Genomic DNA, 12,281 nt, shown 5'->3' with positions numbered 1-12,281 from the left:
TAGCCTATTTGGAAATTAAAATAAGAAAACCCATCTCCATTCTCTCTTCCACCAATTCTTTCTTCATTTTTTTTTCATCACTCTTTCTCATGTAAGCTGGGATTTTTGTTTTCAAGAAAAACAAGAAGAATCCTACTAATTCTATTACTTTTACTGGATGAAACCTCCTTTTGTCCTATCAAAAGTTAATCACCATTCCTTTATTTTTTTTAATCCAAGGAAGGAATATGCGTTGTGCTTTTATGGGTTGAAATCAAACGCAGCATGCAGCTTCAACAAGAGTACAAGACTAGCAGAAAATGGGGAAGCTTGATGTTAATCTGTAGCAGAAGCTTTATGGAATATAAAACATCAATACTGCAACCAAGAAAATAGAAATACTGGAAAGCACGCCTTCAATAAGAGCACGAGACCACTAGAAAATGACACAGGATAGTTGATGATGGTGCACAGTTTTTCTATAATAATAATAATAATAATTAAAAAAAAAAAGAAGCTAAAACCCCTTAGATCCACCATACTTAGAGCAGTATTCACATAAATAGTATAATGACCGATGTGCTATTCACATAAAAAAATCTTTAAACTAGCAATTTGCTATTGAGAGTATTTTGATCTTTGCATTAGGTTTATCAGCCATTATTATATAGTGTAGGGGTAAGAAAGTATTTTCTTATTTTAAAAGAACAAAAAATCAACCAAAATCGCCTTAAAATCAAAAGTTTTAAAATTGATATTCAAAGACAATTTTATCTTTTCACACTAATTTTTTTTTTCTTATAATGAAGTTGGTTAAAAGAAAGTTTGATATTTTAATAAATATAAAAAATAAAAAGTTCTAACGCGTGTAAGCATACCTCAAAAAATAAGAGGCATTTATGCAACACTAACTACTAGCCAAAAACCATCTTTTGTCACGTCATTAGATGTGTTGTCACATCCTTTTTATTATGAGACGGAGCGTGTGGTCAGAAGTAGTGTAGTTTGTCGCTATCAATATTTTTTTTTCTTCCCCCCCACCACTCCCCTGAAAATCATGTTTTTATTGCGTATTTTCTTTTTAGTTTTCATCATTTAACAATCTTTTTTTTTAAAAAAAGGCTTTGAGATTTTCTTCGTTTTCTTCACTACCAGGTTATCCCAATCTTATAACCCGGGCTACGGATTTAGTGAGTTAACCTTGGTTGGCTCAACCCTTATTACATGGATTACAAGTTTGTCATGCTAACTCAAGTTGAGTCGGACTGGGTTTTTTTATTATTTTTTATCTAATTTTGTCCTTTTGTATTTAATGTAATAGAAATTAAACTACATCTTTTTTTATCCTTTTGAAAAAAATATTTTTTTTTCTTGAGGTTATGTGATCAATTTTTTTAAAAGATTTGACTCATTTGTTGTCGTTACTTATTTTGTCCATCATCTAATTAAAATAGAACCAAAAAATTTGATCCAATCAGATTTATGAACAGAGTCACATATTGTTTTTTCTATTTTAAAATATGTTTGTGGCACTTAAACATCATTTGTTACGAGAAACAAAAGACCACACTGCGTAGCACGGATCCTCGAATAGTTTTCTAGTTGTTTAAGCAGCCCAAATGACTAAAATTCCAACCCATTAGAATTTTCAACCCAACACCCGACATTGGACCAGTCAATCCAATCTTGCCCTAGTAAACCCAACTGTGTATTTTTTCAAGTTCTTAAGAGTTGTGCACATAAACTTTTCTTGCTCATAAAATTTTCTATATACACACGAGTTTTTTTTTTTTTGTAGAGCAAGTACCATTTTAGGTGCTAGTAACATTATTTAACACCAATATTTTTCACAAATAACGCAAATAACACAATAACTATGACATGACAGTTTGTAACAATAATCAACTACCACCATAGTTAGGCAATGGTAACAAATCAATTTTCTCCACCAATGATACATTCTCATTCTCCATGAACAAATTCAAAGACTTCGATGTATAAATATACCTAGTAATAGGCAAACAAGAGGATCTCAACTTTGGCTGCACAAATATAGCCATAGAAAGTCAAGCCATAAGCTAGTCACGCAAAGATGCATGTCACACAAGTTCTAGCCATACAAAAGCCAGTCAAAACCAAGTTGGACTCTGTAATTTTTAGTCATTACAGCTTGATACATAGTCTCTACAAATTCGTTTTATTTTTCTTTTTTATCTATTATTTTATCCTTTTATATTTACCAACTTAAATATTAGAGTGTTTCATGAAATATGAGATATGAGATCCTTAATATTTAAGTTAGTAAATATAAAAGAAAAAATAATATATATATATATAAAAGAAATAATGTATGGAGGAGTATGTAAAGAAGAGAGCATGTACTTCTACTTTGTAAATGAATATCTTATTCTTGAATTGTTGAAAAAATGTAAGGAATAGGAAAAAGTGTATACAAAGGGGAGCAGGAACTCCTACATGAAAAACGAATATGTTGTTCTTGAATTGTTGAATGGCTTGGAATTCCCCTGGCTTGACTTTTACTTATCTGACTTCTTGTACTTGTCTAGGGGAAAAACCTCTGCCGCTCAAGCTGCTGAATATTTTTTTTTTCCATGCATCATCGGGGGTCAATCATGATAGGTGGATAAAAATTTTAATAGGTATAGTTTAAGTGCTCAGATTCTAAATTTGATCTTTAAAAATTATCAATTCAAGTTTTATAAATTTTAGGATCGCTGGAAACTTATATAGTCGTTAACTTTAGAACCTGTAAAATTAATCAAGATATACACAAGTTAACTTGAAAACCTATATTAATAAATAAAAAAACAGTTAAATTATTCAAAAGAGAGATAAAGATACAAAATAGGAAAGGAAGGAACAATGATAAGAAATTGTTAAAAGACATGATTTTGTTTAACTTTAATCTAGAAATCGGATTTGGGAAGACGAGAAAGAACATTATTTTTTTTATTCAACTTGTAAAAAAAAAACAGAGAGACAACCAATAGACAAATTGGTTGATGGAATAAAAAGAAATTATTTTGTTATGATTGAATAAAAAAATATTTTTCATTATAATATATGCTTTTGACACGCATATTATATATGTTTTACCAAATCCTTTTCTTATCTAAATTGATACTCCAAAAATCTTTTTGTACATAAATTCGTTGTGTTTTTTCCTTCCCACAATGGTAATATGTCTGCTGCATGACATCATTAGAATTGTTTTTTCTTTTTGTTTCATTAACCAAGCAACTAATACCGTAGTTTATTTCACACATAATTTAGAAACTCGTGTGAGCTAAAATGTCTAAGGGTACATTTGTTTCGTGTAAATATGGATAAAAATATTTTTACATAAAGTATTTTAAATATAAATATTTTTTAATAATAATAATGATAATAAAAAATATAATAACAAAGTAATTATAATAGTGGTTAGATGTTGGTGAGATAATGGTAATAACAACAAAATTGATTGTGGTGGTGATTGAGAGATAAAGATAATGGTTGAAATAGTTAAATGATATTTAATATAAGTGAATTACTATTCATAAAATATTTTACAAAACTTTTTCAGTAAATGAATTAAGTTTAAAAATTGACTGTAAAATATTTTACATTAACAAATTTTCCTATAAAATATATTACAGGAAACAAATGCAAGAAAATATTTTTCAAAAAATAAATACAAAAAAATTTATAAAATATTTTTCTTTAAAATATTTTATATGAAACAAATAAATTCTAAATCAAAATAATTATTAAATATTAATCCAAACTAAACCGAAAATAATTTTCCTTACTTTAGTTTTTGTTAATTATCTCACGTGAAACTTTTTTAAAACCGAAATATAAACACTAGTCCGTCAACGAGTCACTCATTCAACGTGTCTAACTAGTGAATTTGAAAAGATTATTAGGATTTTAAATTATAAGATATATTAGAAAATGTCAATCTAGAATAACTAAAATAAACAATATAAGCATCTACAGGGACTAGAATGTAGTTTGCATAAAATCATCTCAATCCAAGTTCTCCTCTCTTCAAACAAAACCCAAAAATCCCTCAAAAGTTTGAAAACACGACACACATGCGTTCTTGCTCTCCTCTTTAAATTGGCATCAACCTTTATTATTCCACATTTATCCCTAACCGACTCCATACCCACCCTCTGTCCACCTGGTTCTCTCGTAATTTTCACAAACTCCAATCCCTTTCTCGCACCCCCATCCCGCCGACGATCTGTCGTCTCCGTTACCCACTCAGCGCCTTCATTTACGATAAAAACCTCTCCTGTCCAATTCTAGTTAGGGCTTGTAACTTACTCCTCGAGCATTCGAGAGCTCGAAGACTAGGGTTTGGTTTTAGATTCGATTAGAGATTGGTAATCGATGATTTTGAAAGATTAGGGTTTTCCTTTCAATTTCGATTTTCTATTGAGTGTATCAATTTTTCCAGGGTTTAAATTTGAGGTTTTTGGAGAGTCGAGGATTTAATAAGGATGCCGAGAAGCTCTCGACACAAATCGAGCAAGCATAGCTCGAGAGAGTATTCGGATTCGGAGAAAGATTCGAGCTTGAAAGAGAAGAAGGCGGCGAAAGAGGAGAGTGTCAGTAATAATAGCAGTGTTAGGGTTTCGACCGAGAAGAGGAAGTTAGATTTGAAGGAGAATAAGGAATCTTTAAATGGGGAATATTTAGAGGAATATTCTTCCTCTTCGTCAAAGAGGAGAAAAGAGAGAGTAGAGGAAAGTAATGATAGGTGGAATGGTGGAAAGGAGGAGAGGGGGGAGAAGAAGGGGAAGGAGAAAGGGGGCGAGGAGAAGTTGAAGAGTAAGAGGAGGGATGAGAGTTTGGAGAAGAAGAGTGAGGGAAGGCATAGGGAGAGTAGTAGAAAGGAGGAGAGGGAAAGGGAGAGGGTAAGGGAGAAGGAGAAGAAAGGAATGGAGGGTAGGAGTGAGGTTGAAGAGTATTCGCGTGGAGGAAAACAAATTACTGAAAAAACTGGTAAGGTAACAATGGATTGGTTTGTAATGGTTGCAATGTGTTCTTTAAATGTGGATGTTTGTGAATTTGTGTGTTGATTTTGTTTGCTGTTTGTTTTACCATTTGAATGCTTTTTTGAATTGTTAGAGGTACGTCTTCTTATCATTGATATTAATTGTTGAAAGAAATTGTCTTTTCAAGTAAATAAGGGAAAATTTAGGGTTTTTTTTTGGGCCTTGGAGTGCTCAATTCATTAATACTTAGCCTCAAGGTTTCTTTTCTTTGTTGAAGTGCTTGTTTAATCACCTTTATTTCTTGACTCTTGTCTGTTGAAGTGTCTTCAATAGGATAAAATGATTTAGATTCTACTAGTTGATGAAGATGATTTCTATCATCTTCTGGAATTGGTTTATGATATTTTAAATGTATTTAAAAATTAACTCTTATTTACTAAAAAATTAGCAAGGATTTGAGTGACGCTCGTGTGATAAAAAAGTGACATGCTCATGTCTTTTGTGGATGATTTCTAGTTAATTGATGATAGAAAAAGTTGACAGTAGGAGAAAGTATGTCAGTACTTCGCGTCCCATTCATTGTAACCTTAGATATAGGTGACCTGACATAGTTATCCATTGAACATTGAGTGGTTGATCTTCAATTCGGTTTTCTGATTTATATTCCAAGTACTTCAGATGTATCTGTCCAATCTGGGTATTTTCTTGTAAATGCTCCATACTTTTATCTGAATTTGAGGCCTCAAGAGTTATTTGTCTTCAATCAACTTTTGGTGTCCTTATGTAATGCTTGGTAGAACATAATATTGTGTAATTTAATGTTATGGAAGGAAAGATTGGTACTTGTTTCATTCTTCTATTAGATTACTTCACACTTCACACTCCATTATGCTCCACCACATATTCATAGCATTTTTAAACATTCTTTTTATTTGAAGTTGTTACCTTGGAGACAAGATAAACAAAGTATTCTGTTTGATTTTCTGGTCCTGTACATTAAACAATTACAACTATTTATAGAATGTGGCACTGAAGATATTATTGATGGCCATTTGTTTTGGTATCAAGGCCATTTACTTCCACTCCGACCACTTCAGATGAAGTTAATCAAGTCCTTTACTTTAATATTTATCACGTGCTGGAGGATTTTGGGTTTTATTAGATTGCTTGATATAACTGTAGATATACCTGTTTGCTCAATTTTAAAAAAAAACTGGCATAGTTTTTCTGGTGTATTTGATGTGCAACCTTCAACTCCATATCCAGAACTAAAGTCTCATTTCATGCAAGTTTTAGTCATTTGGATTCCCTTGAAAAGGGATAGACAGTCATTATGATTGGAACAATCTAGCAAAAGTTCTCATGTTTATTGAATGTAACACTATAAGATTTTATTGGTTCTTTATGATATTTCTCCACCTGTTATCGGCATCATCTTATTTTAGTTATTAAGATTTTGGAACCATATGAAATTTTCCTGTATTTTGACATTGTTTCCTGTATAAATCTGTATGCCAATATAACCTGGCATTGCAATGTCACAGTACTCTTCACACGGGTTTCAAATTGCCTTACAAGTTGTTTTGTTGCAATGACTTTCCTATCCTCTATTCAAAGAGGATATTTAGATTGGAAATAAAGTAATTTTGGGAGGAGAACATGATATGGCTATATCTCCGTGCTATTTTGTTGGATATATTATATTAATGAAGCTGTCATTGCAACCCTTTTTATTTTTTATTTTTTTAATTATGAAGTGAATGTTATTGACAATCTTGCATTGGGTGTTGGATGGTTTTATAATGCAAGGCTTTATCCAGTCACTTATTTTAATATTACTTGGATTGTCTAGATGAGATATATTGCAAGGCAGATGATACATTATATTGTCTATGTGTCTACTCTGGGGTTTGCTACCTGTTTCCATTATTCAAGCTTTCGTGGTAGTATAATTTATTTATTTCTAGTCCCCCTTTCCTCTTTACAAGCAGCCTTATTGTTTTGCTTTAGCTGGCTGAACACTCCTTGCAGTTGGGATATGATGGTCCTGTTTATTTAATCTGCCTTATTTTTTTTATTTTATCTTGGCTCTTCTTTCTGAACATCCAGCTTACCTGTTGATTTATGTCTTGTGGAAGCAAATGATCAATTGCGAAGTCCTGAATCAGAGAACCGGTCTGATAGACGAATTAGGAGAAAGAAAGATGATTCTGCTGATGGGGATAAGCATCATGATGATATTGGAGATGCTAATGGAAAACGATTATCCTCAAGGGAAGATGTTAAGGAAGAAAAACCGAAGGACGAGAAGCACAAGGATGATCGATATAGAGACAAGTACCATGAGGTCGTGGACAGGGAAAATAGGCATGGAGATGATAAGCAAAGAGATGAGCGTGGTGCAAGAGATTATGTTAGCAACAGGTCTGAAGAGAAGCACATAAGGGATGAGAAGGATGCTTCAGAAGCTCGGAAGAAATCTAAGCCACAAGACACTGATCGTGATCATGACCGTGAAAGAGAGCGTGACCATGATCGTAATCGTGATAGGGATCGGGAGCGAGAACATGATCGAGACCGGGATCGTGATTGTGACCAAGATCATGATTGGGATTTGGATCGAAATCGGGACCAAGATAGGGAACGAGACCGTGATAGAGACCATGGCCGTAATCTTGACTATGATGGGTCACATATTGATGATTGTAGTGCCAGATACAAAGATAGCAGGGGAAGGAAAAGATCTCCTGAGGATCGTGATCACTATAATGATGCTAAATCCAAAGGTTCAAAGGCACCTTATCCTGATGTGGAAAAGAAATCTTTGAGCAGTGGGAGAGTTGAGTCAGATGACAGGGGAAGATCTCAATCACATCAAGCCCATCTAGACAATAATGTTAGCAGCAACAGGCGGAGGACTTCCCCGGACACCAGTTCACATGGAGCTGTTGAAGAGCACAGGTAACTGCATATATTTTCTAAATTAGTGAAAAAAAATGTAAGGATGCTGTATGGATAATCTTTCCAAATTGATATTTTATCATGTGGAAATTGTAAACTTTCAGACATGTGCTTTATTTCTGCTTCAAAAGTAGGGTTTATATAAGACTACCAGTTCTTGGGTTAAGTCAATGATTTCTTAAGTTTATGAGAACTGCTTCTCTGCTTCACTTGGTACAAATCTGAAGATCCATATATTGGTGATGGTTGCAGGACTATTATTTCAGTCATATTCATGTCACTAATACATATGAAAGAAATGCAAACAATATAACAAATATATTTTGATCTTTCTGTGAAGTCCTAGGGGTCATGCTGTATAGGTGAATGTTTTGTTTTCAGTGGCAGTCATTTGCTTCTCACTTTCAGTAGTAGGTAGATTGGTTTTGTGTATATCAAAGAACCCGTCTCTTTGAATATTATCCTCTTATCATTTTGAGAAACCACATGACTGGGTTGCGTTCTTCGATCTACTGTCATTGTCTTTTCATATGGTATTCCTTGCAGCATTGTTAAGGTTGCATCCTTCTTACAAAACATTTATAAATGTCTTTTCACTGAAGTCTATTCACTGTCTCTTGCATGTACAGTTAGATTCATACTTGTGGGGCTGATATCATGAACTATGAACTATCAATATTCTTTCCTGTCCCAGTCCAGAAGGGAATATAATACAAGTAGAAAGGTCAAAACCCGATGTATGCAGTTAAAAATTTCTTATATCAACAGGTTTTAACTATGGGAATAATGTTGTTGTGGTTCAGTGCACAAGTGACCTTGCATTCATCCATTGACCTATTTCTGAAATTAATCTCCTAATTAAATCATTTTTATATGGAACCTGCTTCAATGTTCAAGATGAATTTATATTGCTTTTTAATGCCCTTGGTAGTTTCTTGAGTTGAACTGGAAGATGATGATGGTTTTTATTGGTTCTATTATAGGCATTTCAAAGCAGAAGATTTGAAGTACAGGGATGCTGTGACCAAACAGAGGTCGAAAGCAATTTCTTCAAGAGAGGCTGCTGATTTTTCAGCAACATCAGAGAGAGCTTCCAAGCATAGGTCATCTGATAAACCTATTAAAATGGATGATGGCCATGTAGGTGAGTTGTCAATTGAGAGGACTTCAAGTTCTAGAGCTTCACCCCGGGGCTTGGTTGACAGATCTCCTTCATCAAGCCTTGAGCACAGATATGCAAACAGAACTGGTGTCAGACGGAGTCTTGACATTGAAGAATCAGCGAGGAGGAGAAGTGGTTCCATCAGTGCTAGAAATTTGCCTTCTGCTGAAGACAGACTAGGTCGGGATTTACCATTGGAGAAGCCTCTAGCAGATGATTCTACTCCAGCTGATTCATCCTTTTATAATAGAACTAATCAGAACAGTTCTTTGATTCCTCCATCCATCTTCAGGGGTGGAGGTGGCAGCCCGTCTTTTATGGGTTCACTAGAAGAAGATAGTAGAGGTAACACCCGCTACAAGAGAGGCAGCGATCCCAGTCTGGGAAGAGGCCAAGGAAATGCTTGGAGAGGTACCCCAAACTGGTCTTCACCAATGCCAAATGGCTACATGCCTTTCCAACATGGACCAGCTCATGGAGGTTTTCAAGCAATGATGCCTCATTTTCCATCTCCTCCGCTGTTCAGTGCCAGGCCTTCAATGGAAATTAATCACTCTGGGATTCCTTACCATATACCTGATGCTGACAGGTTCTCTGGTCATTTGCGCCCACTTGGGTGGCATAATATGATGGATGGATCAGGACCTTCTCCCATGCATGGATGGGATGGAAATAATGGCGTGTTTAGGGATGAAACACATGCATTTGGGCAAGAATGGGATCAGAATAGGCATCAGTTGAATGGTCAGGGATGGGAAACTGGCACGGACATGTGGAAAGCACAAAATGGTGATTTGAATATGGACTTGCCAGCAACTTCTGTGAAGGAGGATTTTCCAGTGCAGGCACCTCTGGAGAATGTTCTGGCTGGACAAGCAGGTCACCTGTTGCAAAATGAAAACATTCATCAAATGGTCCAAGCAGAAAATGTTGAAACAAAATTAGCAGTTGCTTCAGCAAAAGAACCTTCAAAATTTATGTCTAAAACTACCCATGAGAAGATGCCTGATCCTTCTAGAACGCAAAGTAGTGATGACAGTTTTCATTTTGCCCGTGCTTATCTTTCTAAGCTGGACATTTCAACAGAACTTGCTAGTCCAGAGTTGTATAGCCAGTGTATGAGTTTGCTAAGCATGGAGCAGAGTGCAAATGCAGATGAAGATATTATAATGCTTGTAAATTTAAAGGTAGACTCTCCATCTGTCATGCACCCGCATATATGTGTATCTGTACCTTATTCTGTTTTTAATGTTCTTTATGCTATTTTGATGTGACAGGATGGTGCAAGAGCAGTACCGAAAAGTTCTGATTCCATTTTCAGTCTTTCACTTCTTCCTGCTGTAAAAGATTCTGTTTTTCAGGTAAATCATTAGGATTATATAGCTAATTCTTTGTGATTAATTCTGTGTGTTTTGAGGCCCAGGTTCATAATTGTTCTTGTTGATAAATCAGTCATTGACCAAATTGGGGTCATTTGAAGCGGCATGGTGATTGTTATTTTTTTCCCTTCTGGAAATTACTTGGATTTCCTTCTTGGCAAGTGAAAGCGAAGACTGTATAGGCATGTAGTTGATGAGATTTTGCAGCTAATTACGATTCGTATATCTTTTTTTTCTTTTCCAGCCCATGCATAATTATTATTCATAGACAGAAATTTCCTTCAGCTATATGGCATCTTTTACATGTAGCAACGAGGAAAATGCCTGTTTCAATTGAGATTTGATAACACGGGGGAAAGAAGTGGGATGTAGGGTAATAAACAAAGGACTGGACCATGTATAAAGGCTGATCGGTTGGATTTGGGCTTCACTTCCTCTACTGTGAGAGGGAGACAAATGTTTTTGTTTTGTGATGCTATATTTGCATATCATTGTCATTCCCACCCTGTTTCTAACTGCAAACAGCATTGATTTGTATTAACTTTATTTTTCATATTATGCTTCTGAATAGTTTTTAGATTAATTCTGAAGTGCCAATTCTTTCACTCTGACATTCTGTTTCCTTGCTCACAGAAAGCCATAGAATACTACAAGAAGCAGAGAGTAGGTTTGAGTGGCTTGCCAATTGTTAATGGTGGAAAAATAGATGCTATTTCAACGTCCAAAGTGAAGGATGAACCTATTAATGATGTGCACAAAGCAGAGGAGCTAGTTTTAAATCAGAATGAAGAAATGCCAGATGTTCCAGTATTGAGTTTAGATCAGAACAAAGCTGAAGAGGTTGCCATTGCTGATACCCGGGAGATACCGGAAGAGCTTGTTTCCGCTCCTAGCCTGAAGGAACATGCTCATGCTTGCACCTCCTCTCAGGAATTGCCTGATCAAGCTCTCGTTCAACAAGATTGTGTGGAAAAGCCCGTGGAAATTTATAGTGGTAATAAGATTGATGAGGTGCCATCCGAACCATTCAATTCAGGTGTGGCGGGCAGCCTCCCAAACCCTGATTATGCACCTGAAGCTGATACCATTTCACCTGCTAAAGGTTTAGATGATAATTCTTTGCAATGTGCTGAAGAAGGGCAGGGGTCTGGTGATACAATGTGTGGTCCTTTAATTTTTTCGGATGATTCTCCCGAGGCATCCGGGGCTTTGATGCCTGGGTCAAATGAGTCTGAGTTGGTAATTTTAAGTCGGATACATCATTCTCCTGAAAGTACACGTTGAGACAATTTCTCTATGTTCTTTAATGCGCGTTTTTCGTAATCGTTTGCTTTTCCAATTTTTGTTGCTTCTCTTTTTATCAAGGAAATAAAAGGAAATCTGCTCTTTGGTTTTCCCTGGATAAGGGGTTTTGCATGCCCTTCATATCATCTGCCGCATACTTGCAACTCCATGCTTTTTTCTTCAAGTACTTCTGGTTTGCCTTCGCTGTGCTTTGACGATCACATGTTTGACATCCATACTAGGGCCTCCTGCTCCTGCATCAGGTAATTCATCTTTCATGCATACTGATTCCAGAAGGTCGATCTGTTTTACAATCTGATTGCATCTGCACATTGAACTTGTAATCACTTGCATTGGAGCCTGCGCAGGTTCTTTTCAGCATCGCCACTCGATTCAGGTTTCAAGTTGAATAAAACAAAAATATGGATCGGGTGAAATCTAATTGACGTGGCTGATCTTGTTAAATTGAGCCGATCCATGCCCGAATAAAGAACAGAACACGAAAAA

The 12,281-nt window shown here is 35.3% G+C and overlaps 1 protein-coding gene across 1 annotated transcript; it reads left to right on the top strand.

Annotated features, from left to right (window-relative positions):
- Positions 1-4,048: 4,048 nt before the first annotated feature.
- On the top strand, positions 4,049-11,895 carry LOC133678235 (uncharacterized). The gene is made up of 5 exons (XM_062100492.1): positions 4,049-4,995; positions 7,127-7,949; positions 8,933-10,298; positions 10,389-10,472; positions 11,124-11,895. Exons 1-5 carry the CDS (start codon positions 4,491-4,493, stop codon positions 11,772-11,774), a joined length of 3,429 nt encoding a protein of 1,142 aa, XP_061956476.1. The 5' UTR covers positions 4,049-4,490; the 3' UTR covers positions 11,775-11,895.
- The last annotated feature ends 386 nt before the right edge of the window (positions 11,896-12,281 follow it).

Source organism: Populus nigra, chromosome 18 (genome assembly GCF_951802175.1).
Source record: "Populus nigra chromosome 18, ddPopNigr1.1, whole genome shotgun sequence".
Classification (NCBI taxonomy): Eukaryota; Viridiplantae; Streptophyta; class Magnoliopsida; order Malpighiales; family Salicaceae; genus Populus; species Populus nigra.
Note: the sequence above shows the minus strand (reverse complement) of the source record. Positions and strands in the feature narration are given on the sequence as shown.